General features: G+C 40.4%; 1 protein-coding gene across 1 annotated transcript in view; it reads left to right on the forward strand.

Annotated features, from left to right (window-relative positions):
* The window catches only part of cwc27 (CWC27 spliceosome associated cyclophilin), a 51539-nt gene extending 30159 nt beyond the window's left edge, over positions 1–21380 (forward strand). The window contains exons 11-14 of the mRNA XM_008301196.1: positions 710–813; positions 11152–11261; positions 11373–11476; positions 20873–21380. Coding sequence (XP_008299418.1) covers positions 710–813; positions 11152–11261; positions 11373–11476; positions 20873–21035 — 481 coding nt within the window. The 3' untranslated portion in view covers positions 21036–21380. The remainder of the gene's footprint in view (positions 1–709; positions 814–11151; positions 11262–11372; positions 11477–20872) is intronic.
* Positions 21381–25520: the final 4140 nt, after the last annotated feature.

Here is a 25520-nt window from a genome sequence, read left to right on the forward strand (position 1 = left end):
TTGATCTTGACTTGGGACTTGTTGATCTTGACTTTGGAGTTGTTGGCCTTGACTTGTTGACTTTGGATATTGCAGCCAGCATTTTAACCTTACTTGTGACTTGAAATATATTATTTTCTGATTGTATTTGATTAGAATATGATGATAAACTGTAACATGTAGAAATAAATGTTGCCATATTGAGATCACAGCATTTTAATAAGTTAGAATTCCAGCTTTAATTAGTGCTGCTACAACTATTCATCTCTACACAAGAACACACTGGTATTTTCTCACTTGAGTCTGCTCAGGCTCGACACCACTTCAAGTGCTTTCCAGGAGCCTGGAGGTGGGAACAATTATTTTATTACACCTCCATTAAATTTATTGGGGTAACACAAGCTTTTAATGTACATTCTTCATTCTGACAGTTCCACAGAGGGTTTTTATGTTTGTTTTATATGCCCACATAATTAGGCATGAACATTACATTTTGAAAAGCTTGAAGTTTCAGAACAATTAATGTTTGTTTATGAAGACCAGTAGCATTCAAGGTGCTGATGTGCAACTTTTTTTACATGCTGTATATGCTTTTTTAACCACAGAAGTCAGTGTGAACTATTCACTACATGCTTGTTATGGAGGACTTCTGCATGTTAACATGTTGCTCTGTCATCCCTGTATAACTATTAATATATTAGGTTCTTAAATCTCATTCCTCTTCTCACAGTGATGAATTACGGAAAGAGGCACGGCAGTTGAAGAAGGAGCTACAGGCCATAAAGCAAAGGAAAGAAGAAGCTTCCAAACCTGCAGAAGATGAAGTAAAGGAGGGTATGTGTGCACCTTCTACCCCCCTGCATGTGCTCATGGCTGTGTACTAGCAAATACTGTAAATTGGTGGTTGGTGATACACTGTACATGTATCTTACCACAACGAGATGCGTTTTTAATTCTGTTTTAAATAGTGTTCTTTCACCGCTCCAGTTCTAAGTGTGAGCAAACTCTCTAAGAGGGTGGTCCGGCTACATTCTCTGCTAATGGACACTAAGACAGGCAACCCTCTGATTTTGTCAATTAGTTGCAGACATCTATTTCTTCCCCCCCTCGAGGAGTCTGCATTTTTGTGTTAAAGCTTTCTGAAAATTGCATGGGTAAAGATTGTTGAGCCACCGCCACAGTTGCGCATCAAACCATTTTGTGTGTTTGTTAGTTTGCAGCTTTGGCTGATGTGATTCTGTAAAAATCTGCCCCCAAATCTCCTCCGGGTCTTTACCACACTGTAGTCTGTCATAACGCCGTCAATCTCTGGATTTTTGCTGATGCTAAAACACATTTTTGAAAATTACAAAAACCACTTCGGCACAGAGGTTAGCCTGAGGTTGTGTGTGTGTGTATTGTTGTGCAACAAAACAAAATAGCTTGCAGGGGGTTCTGTTCTGCAGCCTAACTGTGGGATTACCACCGGCCAAAATTTACAGAAGACCATGATGAGCTTTTATTGCTCAAACGTTGTTTTTGTCTCCACAAACACTGATGGTTTTATGCCTCTAAGTACAGACACTGAGCCCACTCTTGACTCACTGCTGAATGGTTCAAGATTTTAGGTGAAAGAGGACACAGTATAATCACTACATTGTATTTTAATACCACAATTAACTAGATTCTGTTGGTGTGTCCGACTTAACGCGTTGCTCCTAGTGATATCTGCATAGAGTTAAGCTGTTTCTACCAACACTCTCTAAAAGACCCAGTTATACACTCCAGTTTTGAGGCCCTGCATTGTTACACTGAGTGGCAACTAGCCTAAGCTCCTCCATTATCTTACAAGGCATTTAAACTCTGCCAGGGACCTTTGTTTTGTGCTTCTCTGGCAGCTTAGCCAGAGGCAGGAGTTTCTTTTAAGAGTTCCTCATTACATTTCTGTGTTGGAAGCAAAAGTTAATTCCATTAGATGGAATTCGTAGATGTCATGGGCCAATGGCCACTGCAGGGGAGACGGATGTCTGTTCAAATGCTGTAAATCTTGAAAGTCCACTCAGCCACAGACGGACACTGTGGCGAGGGTTCGTTTTATCTCATCCCACTGGAGGAGCTGCGCAGCAGTTAGGGCTGCACACTCACAGTAAGGCTCCCGTTGACACCGCCATCCCTTAAATCATTTTCCTGCGTCTGCGCTGACCTCTCAGCTGAAGGTCAGCCTCTGGTCCCATTTCACTCGCATGCTTTTTAAACCGGTCAGTGTAGGTTCAATGGGTGTGCACATGACGTCAGTTTCAAATATTTTACCGCTAATGATTATTTTTACTGCCACTTAATCAGCCAAATATTTTCTCTGTTCAGTCATTCATCATTGCCTTTATGAAATATTATAAAGTAGTGAAAAATAGTCACAAGATTCACAGTAATTATGTCTCAGAGCCTAAGATGACGTCTCCACATTGCGTGTTTTCTTTGGGCAACGCTCTAAACTCCAACTCCACTTCAATCACGTAAGTGATGCAAAAAACACTAACATTTGATAAGCTGGACCAAATTAAATTCTTGATAACTGATTTCTCTCCAGTCAACTAATTAGTTAATCAACATTTTTTTTCAGATCTAAAAGATTGAATACTATAATCTTTAAACTCCAAAATTTTAATTAAGAAATGAAGATAAAATAGCATACACAAGTAACTCCTGACATTTTTAGATATTCTTTCATCAAACTAGAATCAAAGATCACTGTAAATGCCATGTACTGTATACAGCAAATGCTGCTTTACTTCACATTAACAACACATTTATTCTTTTTGCTGCCAATATAACCTGACTGAGATTTCACATTTACATTGTACCAACCTTACACACCACACACTGTCTGTTGATCCCTGTGATTAAAAAAAAAAAAAAAAAAAAAATCAATATTGATGCCAAAATGTGCAAAAAGTCTGCCCCAAATTGCTTCACACAGCTTCAAGTATGTAAGTTGTGCTTGTCTATGTGTTAATGTGACTGCATGTAGTTCAGACTTGTTGAAAGCGAAATATCACCAGGGCTGACCTAGTAAGATTGCCATCACTACTTTGACAGAAAATTACCAGGGTTGTCATTCAGGCATGAAGCATGAAGATTCACAGAAAGCAGTGCATATGAACACCTAGAAAACGCTATTTGTACGTTTGTAATGTCATTGTCAGTGTTCAGTTGCATGTTTGTTCAATACATTCCCGCATGTTTGACCTCCCTCAGGCTAAGGCCAAGTTTCAGCTAATGAAGCAAACATTTTTCATTTCTTTCATGTTTATCTTAAGCCTTAAAGCCTTGAAAACAGTGCAGCAGTTGCCCTTTTTTTGTATTTAGTTCAGTCTTTTTTCGGTCATTTATTGCTCCCAGTCTAAAATGTGCTTAAACTCACAGATGCCACTGACGGTCTGCTTTTTTTTCTACCTGTAATTTTATGCCGTCAGTGGTTTGTCTGCATGAAGTCAGCCGGTGCCCATTCCTCATCGTCTTCCTCCAGCAGCCGCCCATATGGCTGGCATGTGCGCGACATTACACTTGATTGGAGCGAAAAGCAAATTGTCTCTTCAGAATTCCTCATCCGCTAAAGCGCACATTTTAGTTCATCACAGTCATCACGTCAGTTTTCATCACATAAATTATAGCATGTTCCTGTAGTCTGGATTTCTCCTTCTTGGCATCGGCGCCGGGTACCAGAGCCAAAAATAAGAGAGCCGCTCTGAAACCACTGTCCATTCAATACCCACTCGAAATGATGTGGCAACAGTCTTTATCCCGCTTAGATATTACACAGGTTAGGCCTGCGTGCTGGTGGTGTTTTATTACACTGGTGCCTTGTCAGTCATGTTGTTGATTTAGACGACGTGTTTCAGCAGAGTGATATTTGAAATGCCAATTACCATGATTAAGATTAGCATGTTATTTTGTCTGCTCAGTATATCATCTGGCAGTTTTTTGAGCAGTGAAGTTGTTTTTCGCAGGACACTTATGGAGTATTTTCACATGCAGTCTTTGCTGTTGCATAATCGGTGATAGATAGCTGGTGTTGACTTCAAAGCCCAAATCATTTCTGATGTGTTTTTGATTGACGATCTGCAGTAACGTTGCCTCACAGCTCGGCGCCGTGCTGCTTTGACTTTCCTTTTAAAAACCGTTAATTGTTTAAGAGAGAAAGGGAAACCTTTTATCCCATGGAAGAGGCGTTTGTCATCCACAACAGACTTCGGTTGCTACGACATCAGCAGCTTGATTTGTAGCTCTCTGGAGCCCAGGTGACAGGAGAGGGGAGGAATGTAGTTAGAAAGGCCATCAAACTCAAAGATAGTAGTTAGTGACAACAGCTGGAGAGGGTGATGTGTGTTCCTCGTGTGGCACCTCAGGGCATCATCAGTCAGCATCCAGCATGTCATAGGCTGCAGCAGAGGTGACTGGGGGAGAGATGGAGAGAGATCGCATCTTGGTCTCATAAATCAGGAGGAAAAAGGGGTTGCCCCTGGAGCAGCACAGCAGACTTCCGCGTTGACAATGAGGGAAGTGGGGAAAGTGTGGCACTTAGATTTTCACGGCCATGTTTGGAAATTCCAGTGATTGCTCAGTATTTGGAGGTTTAACAGCCTAAAAGCCTCGAGAAACAAGAGTAATTGCATGGTTTTCTTAAATAACAGCCCCCCCAGAGCGTCCCATGGGACCGAAGGCTTTTGTTGTTCAGTTACGTTTCCCCTGAGATGAACTTTTTTCCCCCTCAAATACAGCTTATTGTTCACAACAAGAAGTGAGTTCTGTCAAAAAGAAGTGAGAAGAACTGCAGGTTTCTGAGATTGTATAACATTTCATTTTGTGTTTTAAATACTTTAACTTCAACGTGTTGAAAGAACCTTTAACTGAGGCTGAATTGTTTTTTTCAGCATTCATACAGAGAAAAGCATTTGCTATGTTTTACATTTTTCTTTTTTTCTTTAACGTAAACCCACCCCTCCCACACACAGAACCAAGTTGTCTCTCTTAGCCTCTCTTTCATTCGAAGATAATATAAATATCGTCCACGTCATTGTCCTGAGTACAAAGTAATAAACCGTTTGTTGGCACCATACAGAGTAAAAATGCAAAATAATAACTAAGAAAACAATGGTAAATAAATTCAATTAAAGAGATATAATAATAATAATAATAATAATAATGAAGAGATTTATCACTAGACAAATATTATTAGGTGTAAACATGACTTCAGCCTCGCTCTAGTGTTCAGCATCACTGTGGCCTTCAAGTGCCACTTTCTGGGTTTTCCTCGTTTAGAACCTCTTTTATATCATCACTCCCTATGAAATCACCAAATGGTTTCCAAATATCCTTGTAGACTTCCAATTTGTCTTTTAAAATATATGTTATTCCCTCCATTGACATACATTGTGCCATATTCTTTATCCAAGCACTAAGGTGCAGAAGTTTTCTTTTCTTTCTTCAGATTGAAATCTGCTGACTATAAATATAGCAGTATCATCTTTGAGTCTAGTGGAATATTTACAGACAAAATGGATCTGATCCAGCCAGTCACCTCCCTCCAGAATTTCTCAATTTTGTCACACTCCTAAATGCAGTGTACAAATAACTTGTGCTGAAATTTAATGAAACAGGTCATTTTACCTTTTCAAAAACTCCACTGTAGTGTTTTAGTGGAGCTCTAAACTGTTGCCAAAAGTTTTAATATAAAGGATTAGTTTGACATTTTGGAAAACACACACACACACACACACACACACACACACACATATATATATATTTTAAATTTTAAAGACTGGATTAAAGTCCCTCAGATGATAAGTCTCCCCTCCTTGCACTGTACAGTATTAATGCAGTGGGCAGGAATGACTTTCTGTTGCAGAACTTAGTGCAGCAGAGTTCGAGAACCTTCAAACTGAAAACACTGTTATTTTATGCTAAATAGATACAGGACTGCCATAACTAGTTAGTTTAGCTTAATATGAATGCTAGAAACATGGGGAACCAGCAATCCTGGCTACGTCCAAAGGTGATGAGATCTATTTATGAGCATGTCTAATGCTTAAATTAAACTTTTCCATTAAATCTACATCGTATGTATGCATGTGAACCCTTTGTTGAAGCCTGCGCTGTAATCTGACTTCCCAGAAATGTACCAACACTTCACAGCGATGCAAACCACAACAATTGTGAATGAACACAGGGTAATAATTTCTGCAAAGAAACAAATTGTGATATGTCAGCTCTACTATGCAGGATTTGTATCTGGCTTGCTCATAATACAAACACAGAAGTCAATACTGTGCCAATGTAACAATATGCTATTTTCTTGTTTTCATAGCTCTACGAATCTGTATGTAGACTTCAGTTTCATTTTCTTCTCTCTGTTCTGCATTCCAATCATTCTGGTAAAAGTAATTGTTCAACGTTTGTTAGCTTTAACTCCAACATGATCTGCTTTATTTTAGCCGCTGTTGTTTAAAGTACATGAAGAAACTTGGTGTTCTTGCAGATCATCACAGGCGCACCAGTGTGCAAGTATAAGTACTCACAACAGTCTAGTCCATTGGCATAGGCAATGGTGTAAGTTCTGCATCAATTCAAAACTGGAGTATAAACATCAAGTTTTAAGCTCACAGGTGACCATGCTAAATCTTGTTTTATTAAAGACTATTTCTTGCCCGAGCACAGTAACTCTCAGGAGTCTCTACTGGCTGCCCTCACAGTGGCTAATCCCAGAGAAAAAATAGACCTCCAATAAACCTGCAATTGATCTTTTTTTAAAGTTCGCTTTTTGCAGACAAATGAGATATAATTGAGATAACACAGCCAAATGCTCACTGCCAACCATAAACCATGCAAACAAACACACTATCTCTCACACTCCATATTTGCTTTTGGCCAGTGCTGAGCTCAAAAGTGGACAAACCTCCAAATATGTCATAACCTGCACGATAAACTGACAAAAATGGGAATGGACATGCAAAATGGCAGTGAAAGAGTATTTATTTACTGAAGCAATACGCTAAATGGAGTGCGTTAATCACTGGCATTGGTGTAACCATGAATATATTGTCGTAGTGTGGTGAGAGGTGTAGTAAGGTGCAACAACCAAACCAAATGAGGCAAAACATGGCTGCTGAATAAATCAGCTCATCAGGTGTAAAGGTGCTGATAGGTGGAAAAAGTTTCCCCCATTTCCAGTTTTTACCCTGAACTCAGGCTACATCAACACTAAAGCATTTTGAATTTAAAACTGTTGTAGAACAAGAACGACCTCCATCCAGGCAAATGTCTTGGCACAGTTTTCAGAAACACTAACCATGCATAATATCCGTGCACCGTACCGTGCGTGTGTCATGCCAGAGGTTTCCTCAACTGCACAACAGCTGCCAGCATGGACAACAAGGTCAGCAACACCTGTAATTTGTCATCCATGTTGAATTAAGCACTCATATTTGAGGCTGCTATGCCTGCCAGAAAAGGGTCATGCAACGGGAGCACGTCGAATCAGACAGTTAAGACCCAATCAGAGAGCAAACATGGCTGTCCGTGTCATTGTTTCCATTGTTGTTTTTATCTTTACGTTAGTAGAATGACTGATGCCCTACATGAAACATGGCCCATCCAAGTTTTCTTCATTTGTTTCAGTTTATGAATTGTTTAAATTTAAGTTTGGGCTTTACTGATCTGCACTGAATTTAATGTCTCTGCATTAGATGCTCTCAATAAACATGTTAGTTTTTTTTAATTATTTGCACTGTTCAAAACGTTCACGTTCGAAAACTGTAACATCTTTTATAAATAATATCAAATATTTGTAAAACTTAAATGTTCTTAGTTGATTTAAATATGCTAAAGCAGTGTCATTTTTCTGCCAGACATTGCAAAAGAATGAATTACTTTAAGCAAAAATACAGATTTTTGCTTGTGGTCATTATGCACAGTTTTGACCTGTTTTTTGTTGTGTTTTTTCAATATGTACATTCTAATTTTTTTCAGTAATTTTACTAGATATTAACTGAATTTTAACAAAACAGGGAGAATCTATAAACCATAAATTCTTAGGTGGGGGGGGGGGACAGTTAAAAACTGCTAAACATGCATTCAAATAAAATTTTTAAAGTGTAGACAAACCCATAGGAGCGACTCACAACGTTGCAGCTAAAAGACAAACAGTGGACTTGTATGTTTTCTCTGTTACATCATTTATTTGGTGCAGCTGTAGGTGTCAGAGCATCCAGTCAGAGGTGGCTCAGCGAGGTGACGCTACGTGTGTGTGACATTACATGTTGTTGTGGAAAGAAAGCACCGCAGCAGCAGCAGCCAGCAGACTGTGCTCACTGTCTGCTGCTCGGTGACTTCACAGACGGAGCGTCTGAGCACATTAGCTGCATGAGACACCGATGTCAGTGCGCTGATTGTCTCTGCTTTCATTCATGATGAGACAATTTTTCACACATACAGCAGAGGAGGACAGTTTGGTGGAAAATTGTTCCTGACATCGCCGTCACTCTACTCTCTGTGCCTGCACCTGTTAACACACAACCAGCTCGTAACTCTTTATTTGTTGCACGATTTGTTTCTGCCAGCCCAGTTCTTGCTCCTCATATTCAAATGAAGGCGGTTGCTGATGATTGTTTTTATTATCAGTTAAGTCTGCAGATTATTTTTTCTGTTAAATGTCCTGTTTGTTGTCAGAAATAGGACACAGATAACCGATATTTAGAGTCAATATATATTTAGTGTCAAAATTTAGATAATCTCCGTCTCCAACACAAAAATTCATTGAAATGCCTTTGATTATTGATGCTTTACATAATTAAAAGAGGACATTTTAACATCCATCCTTCAGTGTTGATTGGCTACTACACGTAATCAGATTGCTAAAACTTCTGAGTGGTAGCTACTCATCTTTGTCAGAGCCAAAGTAGGGCATTTATAAATTCATTTATTGAATCGGGAATCAGTTAAAAAGAAACTAAGATTCTGATAATCGGAAAAATGCAGAATGTCAGATCCGAGAATCAGTCGGACCAATAAACGATCGACCTCTTGTCAGAAAATAGTGAAAAACCAAACTGTTGCCTTCACATGTCGTCTTTTGTTTGACCAACAGACTAAATCTGTCAATTCACTGTCATGTATCTCTGTTTCTGATATCAGATAGAATTGTCAAAAATAATGTTTGTTTTTTTAATATCGTTTATCATAGTTTTTTTTCTTTTCGCAAACATCTTAGAAGTAAAACAAGACTCCTAAAATGTTTGCTAATGTTTCTTCTAGAGTTTCAGTGCTCTTAAACCGTGTTCATGTTTCTGCTAAAGATGAAATGGGTCTTTCCTTGACCAGGAGCAATCAATTACGTAAGGTTTGTGTACAACTTAGCCACCGTGATGTATGTCAGTTGTGAGTGAGATAAAATGCCGGGTTACTAGGTCGGGGCATCGGGCCACTACATCTTCATGCAGGTGAGCAGCAGCAGATTGGACTCACGTAGAGCATGTCAATCTGAGAAGAGAGAACTCTTTTCACCTCTCTTATTATCATGTTCTTAGATCATGTATGGCAGCAACTGCCACAGTTTGACAAGCTTTACTTGCTTTTATCTTTTCTCTCTGATCATGTTCTGCCTATTTTTTAAACTCCTCATCTGTCAAGTGGCTGTAACAGAAAACCCAAAAATGTGGGGAAAGAATTTGCACGTTGAACAACACGGCACATCTAAAATCAATACAGTCACTTAAACATGACAGAGGTTTCTGTTTCTTTGAAAGCACAATTATGAATTGACATCATGTCCTAAATTGTAAAAAGCTAAATTTAATTAGTCGGTTCAACCTCTTACGCCTGAGGCTAATTTCCACCTGAATACCAGCCTCAAGTTCAGTGACACAACAGTGAGGCCAGAATGAACAACCTTGGACTCAATGGATCAGGGAGACCAGGGAAGAGTTTTAAATACTCCAGTTTCTAGTCTTTGTGTCTAAATTACTGGGCCTGGGTGACATCTAAAAAACTCCAGTAAAAGTACATGTTTCCTTCCACCAAATCAAAACTGAAACGGAATAACAACCAAATAACAACAAGCCAGTGACACTGATGTTTTCGAACCTGTTCTTGAAGTTCTTTGCTGCAGCTCTGCTAAATTTAGTCTTTTTCAGACATGCATTCCTTTCTGTTGAATGAATGTGCTGGTTTCATGTCTGAATGAGCACCCTGTTTGCTTTTCTGTAAAAGTCAGGACGGCAACCTTACCAGATCAGATGAAGTAACATTTCTGTATCACTTTCAGCACAACAAGGGTCTAAAACGCATGCAGTCACTTTCATCGATAGACGTGCACAAGCGAGTTATGTGAAGTGATTTGGAGAAGGCTTTTTTCCACATTTCAGCACAAACATTGTTCCAAAAACATCACAGAGAGCAAAAGTTTGTGTGTGTGTTTGCTTTTCTCTGCAACTACACTTCTATTACCATGTGCATTAAAATCTGACTTTACTGCAATGACAACAAAGACTGTAACAATAATAAGCATAACCTAGGGTTTGACAAAACAGGAGCTGAAGTTTAGTTTGTTGCTTCCTGCTGTTTGTAGGTGTTTTTCTCCTCTGAATCAATTAAACACTTGTTGCATCAGACAGCAGCAGGATCCAGGTGAGTTTCTCCAAAGGGAAAGAGCTTTGAACATGCACGTAAAACAACAGCAACTTCATTGATTACTATGAGGACTAACAACTGAAAACTGACCTCTTTCCAGTGACAGAATACCATCACGTGAATAGACTGATGAAGCAGCGATGTTACATTTCACGTCTGAAAATGACTTTTAATACAACAGAAATCAGACACAGCAATGCCAGTAGTCAGCCTCTTTGTTGACTTTATTGCCACACTCCTGTGCAACCTTTGAAAAAAGCTTGTGGGTTGCATTATAATAGCAGCTGGTCCCAGTGCAGCTTCCTCCAGAGTGGACTGAGTTCACATTTTAGCCATTTTAAAATGTGTTTGTGATGGTTGTGATCTCTGTGCATTTCTCGTTTTTTGTTTTTTTTTTTTGTGATATTTTGTACAGCAGTCTGATTTTGTGGTTTTCCTAGCTGTGTATAGTAATTTGACTACTGCAAATAAAAAGTAATCAGCAGCGATGTTGCTCTTGTTTCTCTAAAGTGGAAAAAAAGCCAGCGAGTGAGGCCGTGGCTGAGTACCTGGAGGGACGGAAGAAGTACGAAGAGCTCAGGAAACAAAAGCTGAAGAAAGGCTCAAACAGAGAAGCACAGGTACAAGAACTCAACATGTGCCCATTATTTACTGAAATACAAAACTTTTCAGCAGATGTGTTATGGATTCTGTGAGGATTAACATGTAAAGATGTCTGATTTTCATGGCAGACAATGGCCCTGCTCAATCGCTTCAAGACAAAGCTGTCATCTGCCATCACCGATGCTCCAGAGGAGGACGTGGAGGAGCTGGCAGAGGACGACGACAAAGGATGGTCAGTGAGCCTGATACCATTTAAGATATATAAGGGGGATATTTCTATTTTGCTGTTTTACATTATAGTGGAAGCATTTGAGAATGGAAGCGTGATATGTGGATTCAAAATGAGTTTGAGGTGCTCTTTGAATTAGATGCATGTAGACTGAAAAATCTAAAAAATAATTCTAATGCGCTTTCTTTTTCACATTTAAAAAGCATTTATTATCATTACATGGTCATGTTTACAGAAAAAAAATAATGTAATAGAGAGAGAAGCTTCCTATTGGTGGAACACCACGACAGAAGGACAGCAGGCTCCATGAGGTCTGTTTGTCTCCCTGACAACGCTGAATGCTGAAATTACATCTTTACCTTAGAATTACCTTGAAAGAGACAGTGCCTTGGAATTTTTTTGATTTTCCTTTCAATTTATTTGCCATTTGATAAAGCAAAGTCAGACATGTAGCTGATCATAGCCCAGCCTTATAAAAGTAATAACATAATAATAGTAATCTTTATTTATGGCGCATGTTTTGAAATCCAAGTGGGCAGCAAAAAGCATAACATCATCAAGTTCTAAATGACGCATAAAAACACAATTTGGTGTATAAAAAACAATAAAAAAGAAGAAATAAAAGACAGTTCAAAGTAAAATTCGACAAGGCTCTTTGATAGAAGCAAGTTCTTATTTGGGAATTAAGCAAGATCAGTTAAAGTGTGCAAAATTGTGCCTTTGAAAAGTTAAGATTGTTCGTATTTCTGAAATAGTTCTAAGATGACAATGAAACATGGCAGTTCAAGCTTTGACGCCAAGATTCTTTTGCAGCAGTCCATCCTGACTGCACGACATTTGACTCTGTCCAGGAGAAAAACAGTAATAAACACAGCAAGACATTCCCCCTGTTTAGATGCTGGCCATCCTCATCAGCCTCATTATCCCTGTTTATTATAGCACTTGAGGCCGGATCTGTGTGTCATTTGGCACAGCAGCACTCTCACTATCATTGCTGCTGAAGTAATCCAGCACCAGCAGCACTCGCTTCACTGTCAGTGGTCCCGTTTTCCAGCTGGAAAACATAAATTCTTGAGATGTCAGTTTTTTCATGACTATTCATCCAAAAAGCCATATATTGGCAGAGTCACGCTGAATCTGTAAGATCTGTCATTGATCTTATGGTTCAGGAGTTTGGGTCGTATCATGACCATCTCCATGCAGTTACACTGATGGATCCAACAGGTATCTGGTCTGGTCCTGCTACCACCTAACTCTCTATAGCTCAACAGAGTATTTCACTGACTTTCAGCTCATTGTTTGGTTTTGCAGTCCACAGCTTTACTCTCTTGGATCACTCTCACTGCTCTCATCAACTTTGACTTTAGCCTGATTAGCAGCAAACAGCAGACAGATAGTTAGCTTCTAGATCGTAAACATAGTCGAGCGTTTAGCAGCTGAAGCGCCAGAAATTTTTCTCAGTTTGGTGGAGATCCAAACAAAGCTAAAATGGGAAAGAATGTTGGAATTATATTTTCCACTTGGTGACAAGAAAGGCTAGCTTTAAAGTCATCTGATCTAGCTACAGTTCTTGTCATTTTTCTTTAACTTGTCTAACTTAGCAACATGGTTTCTGACTACCACTCGTGGGTGGGCCTGAGAGAGGTAGGTTGCTCACCCCTAACTAAAAGGTGTTATTTTTTATTTTTTTTTTTAATTTCAAGCCCAGTTCTAAACAGGTGGTTTCAGTGTCTGTAGCTTTAAATGCAGCTGAACTGCTGCTGACCCCGCCCCCTACAGGAAGGAGACTCTCCTGCTTCTGTGCTTGACCAAGCAAAACACTTGAATGCACCACAGTGGACATAAATGTGAATGAGTGTGCCAGACCAGGACTTTCTATCGCCCTCATAGTTATTTTACAATTAATTATGACCAGATTCACAGCACAGCTGTTGTTTTTAACTCCTGTGTTTGGTGAGTTTCTCAGACAATGTTGCGATTATGTAACCAGTGTTTTAGTGGTGCAGGCCACAGCTTGGAAATGGCTCTAAGGTGACTGCTGGTCAACATGTAATCTTAGTAAGCTGCATTTTAGTCACTATTTCATACTTGTTCCCTTGTCTGAAAACAGAACAATATATAAATTGCAGTATATGTGAGCACAGAGACTGAGAGAGAAGCAAACAGATGTAAACACCGGCTAGTTTAAACTAAAGTACAGCAGGCGACATGAAAACAGAAACCAACACAGTCCTTGTTTATTGGTTTCAAATTAGTCTTGTTTTCACCATCTCTGAACGTCCCTCGGCTTTACAGTTTACACAAAGATCTGACCTGTGAGCATTATATCTAAGTTAAGGGTAACATTAGCTTGCAGTGCACGAACACTCAGTAATTTCCTGTTGTTGAGTTGGTAGTACCGTCATTTAAAAAATAAAAAGTAATCTACTGGATCTTCAGTTTCTTAGATGTTGGGAGTGCATAATGACTCTCCTGTTCGCTCTTGCAGCCAACAGCAGAACATGTGGTGAGCGTTGCTAGTGGCTGAGACATTTTAGAGTTATCAGAAGCAGCTCTAGACAATAAAGAAACCTGAGCTTGGCGGCTATTGGTGTATGTTGGTAGGCTGTACTTTGGTCAAATTCTACTGGTTTTACAGCTGCAAATCAGTTGTGGGGGGACTTGAGGAATGGTAGAAGTAAACGTCTTCATGTCTTAACAGCTTTTATTTTACATCTCCAAGTTTATAAAAACCTCAGTACTATATAAACATGAATATTCACCATATGGAACCTTTTAAACATTAGATATGTTGTAGAAATATCACTACATCAGTCATTAGCACTAGCATTGATCTGTTTATCAGACTAGCAACATATAATTTAGTTTACAGTTAAAAAAAAAAAAACATGCGTAAGGGTGCGGCGATGCTTAAAAACGGACTGAATGTCAGATTGTTAGACTTTCATTTAGATGTAGTTTTTCATAATTTCTTTTTTCAGTTCGACACAGTATAATAGTACTTTACTGTATAGGGTTAGCTACTTTATCTGGAGTTATAGTCATTTCAGACCAACCTAATAATTATCCTGTTAACCAACTCATTAAGAGAACATATTTGTCAGTATTTTATGCAAAGTTTACAATGTTTAAATAACTGTGTCCCCTGGAAAAAGTTCACTAGCTTACTGTATAAGCTCTAAATCACTGACACTATTCACTGTAGCAAATATTAGCAGGAGCTCTGAGCAGCACAACAGAGTCCTGTACTCCTGGAGAGTTCAAGAAGCAGTTTGGCAAACACACTATTTTGTGGACGGTGAGTTTCAAGCATGACAAGTTGGCACCGAAAGGTTATTTTTTATTATCCTCTGCTGAGTTTACATTATGTCATTCCTATTGCCAGTCACTGTCATGGTGAGCACTAAAAGAAAACATTTATTATAATAACATGAGCGGCATAAATGAGAGAGTAAATCTGAAAAAGGAAAAAAAAAAAAAAACCCTCTTTGTACTGGACATGATGAACCTGGCCTCTGTCAGATCTGAAGCTCACTTCAGGTTCTGATAAATGTGTGTGAAAGTTCAAGTTGTACACGTGTGTGTGTGTCAAGTTGGGATTTCAACCCACAGCCACCAGATTGGCCATCAGGAAATCAGCCCTGACGCTGTGTTTTCCTCTCATATTCTGTTTTTCACCAAAGATCTCAAAGTCTAACTGCGCAGAGCGAGGGTTTGAAATGAATACCATGTGTTTGAATTTGAGCAAAGTGTCTGCGCGAGAGATTTAGAATAACAAAATCTGTAGTTGCTATTAGTCTCGAGAAGCCCCCTTCAAGTGTCTGTGTGTGGGGGCCCTAATGAATTTGAGAGAAGCCCTGGCCAGCGCTCGGAGCCTCTCCCGGCTGTAGACACCTCACTGTGCCTCCCCCGCCAGGTATGGTGAGAGGGGAGGGACGGGGCCAGTAGCATAGCAGTCCTAGAAAAACACCAGTGGGAAGTCTGTGCCACTCTAGGAGCACTGCGAACAGAATGTGGGTTACAACAGGTCAGACATTGGAAGTCAAGTCTGGGCCAGAGGAGGTAAACTATTCCATCTGTGTCTGTGTCTACAAATTCTGCCTCTATAGCCCCCTCCTCCTCCTCCTCCTCCTCCTCCTCCTCTGCTAACACACACAACCTCACAGAGTCCACTCTCTCAATGCAAACAGCCGCTGCTGCTCTCACCATCCCTCCTGTGCTCCTTAATTCCCACCCCCTACTCAAGTGAAAAAATAAAAATAAAAAAAGCAAGAAAAATAAATTGAGGAAAGGCTTCTGTAGACTCGCATCATGGCAGCACAGAGTGGTTTTGATAAGCCCTGAACGTTGGGCTTCCACATCACGTTTCAGAGCTGTACGGCTCGGAGGCTGTACGACCGGCGGGCTGTCATCACCGAGACTGCTAGACAAATTATCAGAGGCAGCCCGCTCGCCCAGCAGGAGTCCTCAGGGTCTGCCAGAGTCTAGCCATGACATTCTAGATGAGCTGTCACAACTCCTGCCGATTTCAAATGAACACAGGAGAGAGTGCAGAGCGCGCACACACCGACCGACACAGTAACGCATCGAGAAAGGAGCAGACGAATAGCACAGGCTGTACACGGCGGGCAATATGTTCAAGTTTCTTTATTTATTGCAAATAGGTCGAACATGAGCACAATCTGCACACCAGGTAAATACAGCTCAAGCTCAGCTGAGTATGTTTTTTCGCAGATAAGACTCTCAAAAGGAAAGGTTCAAAGATCATAACATTGTTTTTAGAAATCAAAAGACCAAGGTCTACCCAAGTTCTAATGTAGTTTCTTAAGAAAATACCACAGAACTCAAAAAAGTTCACCATCCGTGTGATCTGTTGTACACGTCCACAGGATCTGTCATTTCTACACTCCCTGTTTATTATCTGCAAGCAGCCATACAATGCATTCTGGTAGAGTTGTGATACGTTTTGAGAGAAAAGACATCACGTTGCCTGCTTTGCATAAAGTTGAGGTCTACGCTACTTTATGCAAATTAGGAGCATCCAGCTGACACTTGACACCTGTAGACCTTTATCAATCTAAAGAAATACTTTCAGAAACACATTTTGGTAAACAGTATTTACAATATAACATAAAGTATCTTAAGGGGTTGCCAGACTGGTCCAGTCTAAATCCAGTAGCAGACAGCCCCTGAATGAAGCATTTGTCCAATCAGGTGCAGTCAGTGTTTGCACGGCTGTAGGAGGATGCAGCTTGTAGTGGTTCTCTGCTGAAGAGCAAATGTCCCATGCTGGGAAGCAGCATTGTGGACATGTACCATAAGGAAAATCTCATACTGTCCCCTGTCCACAAGGGTCCACATGACATAGAGTTTGTGATCTGCCCTGGTCCTTCAGGTTCGGCTGGGAGCCCTTTGAGATTTTTCAATATTTACGCCTTTATAATCTTATTAACTGAATTGTAATTAAAGTAACTGCTGCTGACCTTTGACGGTGCTTTGATTTGTACATGGTTTCCATCGAGGGATCCCAGACACGGTGAGAAGTTTTCATTTCTCCAGAAATCCTGTTATGTCCAACCAACAGTCAAATCTGTAACTTGCTGCTACAGTGTGTCCTGTAACGGTGCAGTCCCAGCCTTTTAACAACATCCACCAGAGCCCTGTGTGTTCTTCAGGGTTCAGTATGATAAACAGTGTGACTATCATTTTTATTGTAGTATGACCAGACCAGCTTGTCCTTCCACTGTTTGCTTTAAAAGTTTTCATCAGACATACAGAAACCATGACTTGGCCTCTAGCATGCTGACATCTTGCAGGTAGCACTAACACTAACATCAGGCTGATAGGAATGTCACTAGCTGTGCAGGTATGTGGTCATCAACAAACTGTTGGATTTACTAAAATTTTGGCAAGAAGAAGGCACTAAATAAAAGATAAAAATAAATAACAGGTCCCTTTATTTTATTTGAATTTACTCAACGTGTAAGCATGACAAATGAAAATAAATGTACAGCATTGCCGATGTCTCACTTCTGACAACAGTAGACCTACTTAACACACAGGTTACCCAGAAGGCAGTGTTCCTTACAGGGAAAGGCTCAGCCAGAAACAGAGAGTATCGCTGCACCTCCGGTTTTAGCTTCCCTTATCTGTTCGTCTGACTCACAAGATGTAGACTGTGGGTATATGAGGTGTGTCAGAAAAGTTCCAGGACTGGTGAAACATATATTTCAAGCCCAAACTACCAGTTTTCCCCTTCAGACGATCAACCAGCACGTCTACAAAGAGATCCTGCGGTGTTTGCTTCGTTCAGTGTGCAAAAAGAGGCGAGAGTTGTGGCACCTGCTCACAATGCCCTGAGCATCTGACAGTTCCTGGCTGAGAAGAACATCTCCGTGCTGGAGCAACCTCCCCACTCACCCCACCTGGCTCCGTCGGATTTTTTCCTCTTCCCCAAGCTCAAGGTGTCATTAAGGGGACCGTATTGAAGACGTAGATGACATCAGATGGCTGTGACGACGGAGCTGCGGAGGATCCGGAAGAATCCTTCCAGGAGTGCATGGTGGCGTGGCAGAGAAGGCTGGGAAAGAGTGTTAGACTCCAGGGGGATGACTTGGAAGGGGAAAACCTTTAGTTTGTAGTTTGGATTTGATGTATATCTTTTGTGACATCAGTCCTGGAGCTTTTCTGACACACCTCGTAAGCCAGCCATTAGCCGCTCATTTTAGCTTTGTTTAATCATCAGTGACTCTTCCATGTAGCTATGAAATGATTTTAGTACAGCTCCAGGACCAAAGCAATTACAGAAAGGGCCAGCAAAGTGAGACTATTCATCGGCTAACCACAAGCAAAGCTCATGCTGTCAGACTGAAAGGATCTCAGTCAAATCGGGGATGCTTTAAAACATCAACTTTCAGAGATCAGATCAAAAATGCCATGGAAGTCCATCTTTTTGTTGTGATGAATCTCACTCACATGTCAGCCTCATGAAGGCACTAGAGGAAAAGTTAGTCATGAGGGTCCATCCTCTGGGGACCATAAATCTCTACAATTCGTGGCAGTCCATCCTGTAGTGGTTGAGATAATTCAGTCTAAATGAAAGTGGTTGACATTTCCTTCCCTCCCGCCACGCTGCTGTCTCGGTCAGCGGGTTTTCCCCGTCCACAACAAAATCCGACATCTTCCTCATTCTCCTCTCAGACGTGGACACACGAGGACGTAGCTCACTGACGAAACGACAGGGTCTGTTTTGTTGTTAGATTTCCCGACAGCTTTCATACAGCAGCTGAAGTAATCCTGTCAGCGTTCTATCAGTAAAGTGCCTGACATTGCTATCTCCTGCGAGGAATGCTCTGATTCTTTAATCTGTGTTTGGAGGAAGAGAAACTGACAGGGGAAATGAAAGACACATGAGTGTCTGTTCTCTGGGGACCAGGTTTTCTTTCAGGATGTTTAGCTGATGTCTCAGACTGTGAGCGGGATGACACTTTTTCTTTAAGTAGATTTACCTGCAGTTTATATAGGGGGATTAAATGGTCATATAATCACAAACGAGACTTGCAATCATGTTTTAACATTTTTGTCTGGCGACCCCTGTGTCTTTAAATTCCTGTTGGGCTTAAAGTCTGTGGTCAAAACACTGTGTGACCTAGGCTTAACATGGCTGTATATTGGCTTCCCACAGGCAGCACTACACAGTATTTTGGAAATATTTGGGGTTTATTCCAGCTTATTACTTAAAATTAAGTTTTGAATTGTTTGTTTTAATGAGGACTTAGTCTATAAATAAATTTAAAGCTGCATTAATCACTGTTTTTATATTCACATCGGATTATATGACTGTGTACAGGTAAAACTGATGAACCCACAAAGAATTATCCTGCTGTGGAGCATTTTAAACTTCTTTAGCTAATCTTTTTTTTTTTTTTGGCCCTCTGAAGAAAAAATATTACTGCTTGCCAAACAGCAAAGTAACGACTACACAGTTAGCATAATAAAGTACGTAATATTTCAGAAATTATTTACTCTCATGTTTGCCATATCAACAATAAGATGATAAAATCATTTGCTTGATGTTATGATTACATCTATTTACGCTGCACGCAAGTGGTCAAAAAAAACAATGGAACTTTATTGCTATTTCTCAAAATAACAATTTCAAATAAAAAAGTAGAAATGAGTGAGCAAGTCACTCTGTAATCACAGTTTCTACAGAACACGTGAACACGGATCTTACGCAGTCCGGAAAAGTATCGAATCAGATTTGATTAATTTCCAGTTCTGGGTTCAGTATCGAGAAAGGAAAAGAGAGTCTGGAAAATGTATTTTTGCAAGTAAGACAGAGCGCGAAGTCTGTTTGAAATACTCGTCTCTCTCCTGCACACCTGCCTCATGAAATAGACATGTGACAAACCCTGTGTCCCAATAAAACAGCATTCACAATCACAGTGTGGCGTACATGTTACCGGTTGTCAGGTATGGTCTGAGAAACCTACAGAGAATCCTGAAAGTTTGAGTCTTGAAAACTGTGGTGCTTTAAAATGGAAAACGTGAAGGAACCCTGCTGCTTAACTAATGATCAGTCACAAACTTAACTAAACTTAGTCATGTTAGGAGGGACGATTCCTCTCATATTTATCTATAAATCTGCCAATAAAGCTCTACTTTGAAAGCTTCCTAAACTAACCTCAGCAGAAAGAGTTTCTGAGCACCTTTTAAATGGGATGAACTGCAATCTGCCCTCAAACTGGATTCTTTCAAACCCTTTGGAGACCGTAAAGTCATTATCTGGTGTTTTTGACTCCTGTAATCATGTTTGTTCAGTTGTTAATTGTTTTTTTATGACTCCTGTTAAGGGGTTTTGTTAATTGCTGTGATTACCTGGTCTTAGTTGTGTTGTGTCTGCGCGCTGATTGCGTGTTTGTCGGATTATGACGGTTTCAGGTTCTCAGGAGTCTCACTGGTCTCTCTTTCCTAGAATTTCAAGAAGGTGATGCCTTTGTAATAGTTCACAGACTTTTACAGACTGGCTTTATCTCAGCTTTTAGCACAAGCAGGACAAACCCAATGAGATACGGTACTTTTATTGTGAGATGCTTGAAATTTTTTGGTGTTTTTCTGTTTGTGATTCATTCATCATTTTACCAGCTCAGTTTATTCACTTCAATCTGCTTTGTTTTTACCTTAAATGAAGATTGACATTGATCATTAAGATTAGCATCTGGAAAACAATCAGATTTCAAATGAATGTTTTTCCGTTGTTCTTACAGTAATTTTGTTATCAAACTGCTCAAAGCAGAAAGAGCTTGGCCTCTTGCTAAAAGTTCTTCACAGTGGTGATTTAGGAGATCCTCCGCTGCCACTCTTTGAACTCTCTCCACCTCTCTCCGTCTGATTTAGGATGGGCCATGTTCTGCAGTTTGATGAGCAAACCAGAAAAGTCAAGGATGCCAACATGCAGGACGAGGACACATTCGAGATCTACGACCCGCGCAACCCCGTCAACAAGCGCAGGAGAGAGGAGAGCAAGAAGATCATGAAGGAGAAGAAGGCCAAGAGGTGAGGTCCAAAGGTCGGGACCGAAAAACTGGTCATACAGCATCCCGCCTGTCCGCTTTTCCGCCACTTCAAGCCCCTTCATTCTCCCGGCTCCAACATCTGGATTGAGGATGCTGAGTGCATACCGTCGCTGTAATCTAGTGGTGGAACGGCTTCCTCACTTGGAACAGCTGCAGCCGGACATCGCTCAGCCACTCACCAGGAGCTAGACTGTGGTCGTAGTAAAGATAGTTGATCACCTGTAATGCTGTTCACTTTTTATGACTTCTTACTTTGCGTTTATGTTGTCTACAGCTAAAATGTGAGCCTTAGACTTAGCCGGAAAAATAAACTACATTTATAAACGATCTATTTGACTCCCATCTCTTTGATTTAGTGGCAGCTTTTGTAGGTACACCTGGATAATGTAGCCGTGCAATAACCATACATACACCTATACCCGCCAACAGTTCTTTTCATTGTCTACTGATATGTCAGTTATTTACCCAAGGCCCAAGACAACATCCTCAAATGTCTTGTTTTGTCCACACCACAAAGATATTGAGTTTACTGTCATAGAGGAGGAAGATAATCGAAAATATAACTCGAAAATATTCATGTTTAAGATGCTGCAATCGGGGTATTCAGACTTTTGTGTGTTTACATTAAGCACACCAATTCATTTAAATATTAAAATAGTTGAAGGTGTCAGCGGTTTTACAAATTCATACTGCCTGATTGTGTGACAGACTCAACTAAATCTGAGGTTAAAATTATATTTCATTAAAATCACTTTATTCTACTTTTTTCCCCTTTTAATTTGCAAAAAATTTACTAATTTGTACCAGATTCCACACATTGTTGGCAAATAAATTTTAAAGAAAAAATCTGCTTTCCTTTTTTTTTTCTGATTTATGGTATTCTAACTTTGTCATGCTCCACAGAGGACATTTCTGACTCCTCTCTCCTTCTCCTCATAGTTATACTGTTTCCATAGAGGTGCAGGACTTTATATTGCAATGAAAAAATGAGACCACAATGAGTAAAAATGGGCCAGGAACCACAAAACGAAGGTTCAGTGAATTTAAAAATAAATCAGAAATCAAATCATGATATCTGTCGGAAAAATTACAATTATAATCTATACTTTAACTTCTAGTATTTAAGGCATAAATGTTGTATTCAAGAAGTGTGTCATCATTTGCAAAAGCTCCTGTTTCTGCCCGTCCAGACGTTTCAAACCAAAACATGGTCAACACTCAGCCTTTCCATAAGTCTCCATTTTAGGTGTCCTGACCCTACAGAGGACTGTAGACGCTCGGTGTAAACGCAGGACAACTTATATTTTAAAGCAAAAACACATCAGTGTGGATGTAGCCAAAGTGTCTTTCACAAATGGTTGAATCGCTCCTTTAATTCTTAGGTAAAAAACCAGAGATGGTGCAGCCACCGTGCTGCTCTTTTTCCTGCCCGACTGTCCTGCTCAGGTCACCTCCGGAGCAGTCAGAGCTTGTAAAAAGGAACTGCCTAAACCAAAGACTTTACCTCACTGCGGTGGTTTCGGGGTAAATGATCTGCCACTGCCATGTGTGTGACCAGGAGCTGCACTTGGCCGGCACACTATTTTTTACTGCACTTCTGGGATTATGCTTAAATTTTCATATGGAACAGGAAGGAGAGTTAATGTTACATTATGAGCCCAGCTCTGCCCGAGCTGCCGCAAATCTAAAACAGGTGATCGAGTGATCTAACTGACTGTACGCGCCTCTGGGTCCCCGTCAAGTTGAAATGTGCCAGTGATGAATCACTGAGAGAAATTCTGAAATTAAAGGATACATCGGCATTTTTTATGTCTGTCTTAAACTAGTCCTCGTAATACTGTCTGTCATCATTCGTCCTGTCAACACTCGCCTGATGAGATTCCTTCTTAATGCAACTTTAATCAAAGTAATGTGTGTAAAAATACATCCTGAAGTTTACCAAATTACAAAAATTCCTTCTTTTTTTTTTTCATCCATTCAGAGAAGCTCAGTAGGAAAATACTGTCTGTGCAAAGAAACACAGGGATTTGGTCCAATTGAAAGAGATTTTGTCTTTGGTTAAGGTCTTAAAGAAGAGTCTGAATCTTGTCCCACACTACATACAGCTGATTTGCTAAATCCTCTTAACCTCAAAACCTGTCTGTGGGTTTGAAAGGTATGTTATCTTTTTAAAAATGCCAAAATTACCCTTTTTTATCAGAGCCAGAAACTGTGACACCAGAAATAATTGTCAGACTTTCAACTTTCCAACAGTCCTCAGCATTCCTCAAAAATAACCGAGTTTTAACTTAAAATGCTTAAATTTGTTAAAAATCACTTTATTCTACATTTTCACATTGAAAAATTTGCAAATATTATTTACACTCACCACAAATGTCCTGACCATTCATCTGAACTGCAGGCTGTGTTTGAAGTGAAAGTAGTAAAATAGCTATACCATGTAGAATCAGATGGGCTGCATGGTGGATTGGTGGTTAGCACCATTGCCTCGCAGCAAGAAGGTTGCCAGTTTGTGTCCTGGTGAGGACATCAGGGATCTTTCTGCGTGGAGTCTCCATGTTCTCCCCGTGCAGCGTGAGTGCTCTCCAGGTTCTCCGGCTTCCTCCCACAAGGTCCAAAAAGGTTAATTGGTGATTCTAAATTGTCTGTAGGTGTGAATGTGAGTGTGCTTGGTTGTCTGTCTCTAAGTGTGGCCCTGTGATAGACTGTCCCCTGCCTTCACCCTAAGTCAGCTGGGATAGACTCCAGCCCTCCAGCGGTGTATAGAGAATGGATGGATGGATGGATGGATGGATGGATGGATGGATGTAGAATCAGCATTTCCTTTTTTCCAGTATTGGAACTTTTTTTTCTTTCTTGGATTTGTGGAATTATATACTGCACAGAGAACATTTCTCAGTTCTCTCTGCTTCCAGCCATGACTGTGCTGTTTCCATAGAGGCTTTAGACTTTATATAGTAAAAATGGGCCCACAATGAGCAAAAATGTTACAGGAGCAAAAAAAAACACCCAGAAACTCCCTGGAGTTCAGAGTAAAGGCATCTCCTTTAGACCAGTGTGAGCACAAGGAAAAGTTCAATCATCAAGAAGCAGTTTTATGCACATGTGGGCACGTCACTATTGTTTTTTAGCTTCTCTTTAACAATATTCTTTTTTACTGAAGATGCACAGACAGACTGTGACGTCTCAGATCAATTTTCTTACAGGGACATTGCTTGTCACATGAATCACTCATTTACGTACAAGACGGTGTAATGCGTCTCAAGCACCGCCAGGAGAATATTCAGCATTGGCCCGGCTTGGATGAGGAAACACCGCTCTTTGCTTCTGATCATGTGGCTGCAAGGGATGAGATGGAATGGTAATAGCATTATCATGCTATTCTACATCTACTATCTCCTTGTGCCCTTGTGGGTAAGAGCTAAAAATAGCAACTAATCCTTCCTTCTCATCTCTTTGAAATTCAAGTAACACTTGTTTGGTGACAGAGGTGATTTATTCTGCTCCTTCTTTTCCAGGTATTTTATATTTGTGGGATTAAACTATACAAAAGCACATAAAGCAGGAGGACACTTAAGGTCCGAATTTTTTTAAGCAGCAAGGCAACAATAACAAAAGCATCCGGGTAGAGTCATAAGGGACGATCTTCAGTTTCAGGATGAACAAGGAATGCTGCAGCAGGTGGTCTCTCAGCATCATGGAGTCAGTCTGGGTTACATGAAGAGCTCCGCAGAACAACTGCTAAATTCTCCGAGATGCTCCCTCATATGTTTCGTAAATGTGCGTGAGAACACGTGCCTGACCTCCAGACTGCGACCATCCCTCGACGACTAATTCCCAGCGGCGTGACGGACGCAGCGTGCAGAAGAAGAGGGCTCGGTGAGTTTGCCTGCATTCACAGGGGGGGATACTGATGAGTTGTTGAGATCAAAGAGGAGGAGATGGTTTGGACAGACAGCGCTGAGTTTCGTGCCTAATGGCTGCTCGTTCTCAGACGTCCAAGGACAGAGCAGGAAGTTCATTTGTCTCCACTGTCAGATTTCTGTCCACACATTAGTGCTAAAGGACGGCTTCAGAATTTTCCGTGTCTGTCCTAATGCAGCAGTCACGTGCTCTGAGACAGTGAAGGAGTTACAGCGTTTTGGCAGAACCAGGCTCAGGAAGGACAGCTTTCCGATTGGACTGGTTGAGGTGATGGCAGAGGACAGGATGCAAAGTTAGTGACATGGAATGGTGGCAGATAAGGATAAGGTAGATAGATAGATAGATAGATAGATAGATAGATAGATAGATAGATAGATAGATAGATAGATAGATAGATAGATAGATAGATAGATAGGTGATCCAGGTGATCATCTTTGTTCTTTGTTCACTTTTAGATGATTTTATAATAAATGTCAAGGTGTGTTGAAGCATTTATAGTGGCGTTTAGTGGTCCAAACACGTCAATAAGACACTTTATGTTGGTT

Source organism: Stegastes partitus, unplaced genomic scaffold (genome assembly GCF_000690725.1).
Source record: "Stegastes partitus isolate 25-593 unplaced genomic scaffold, Stegastes_partitus-1.0.2 Scaffold1641, whole genome shotgun sequence".
NCBI lineage: Eukaryota > Metazoa > Chordata > Actinopteri > Pomacentridae > Stegastes > Stegastes partitus.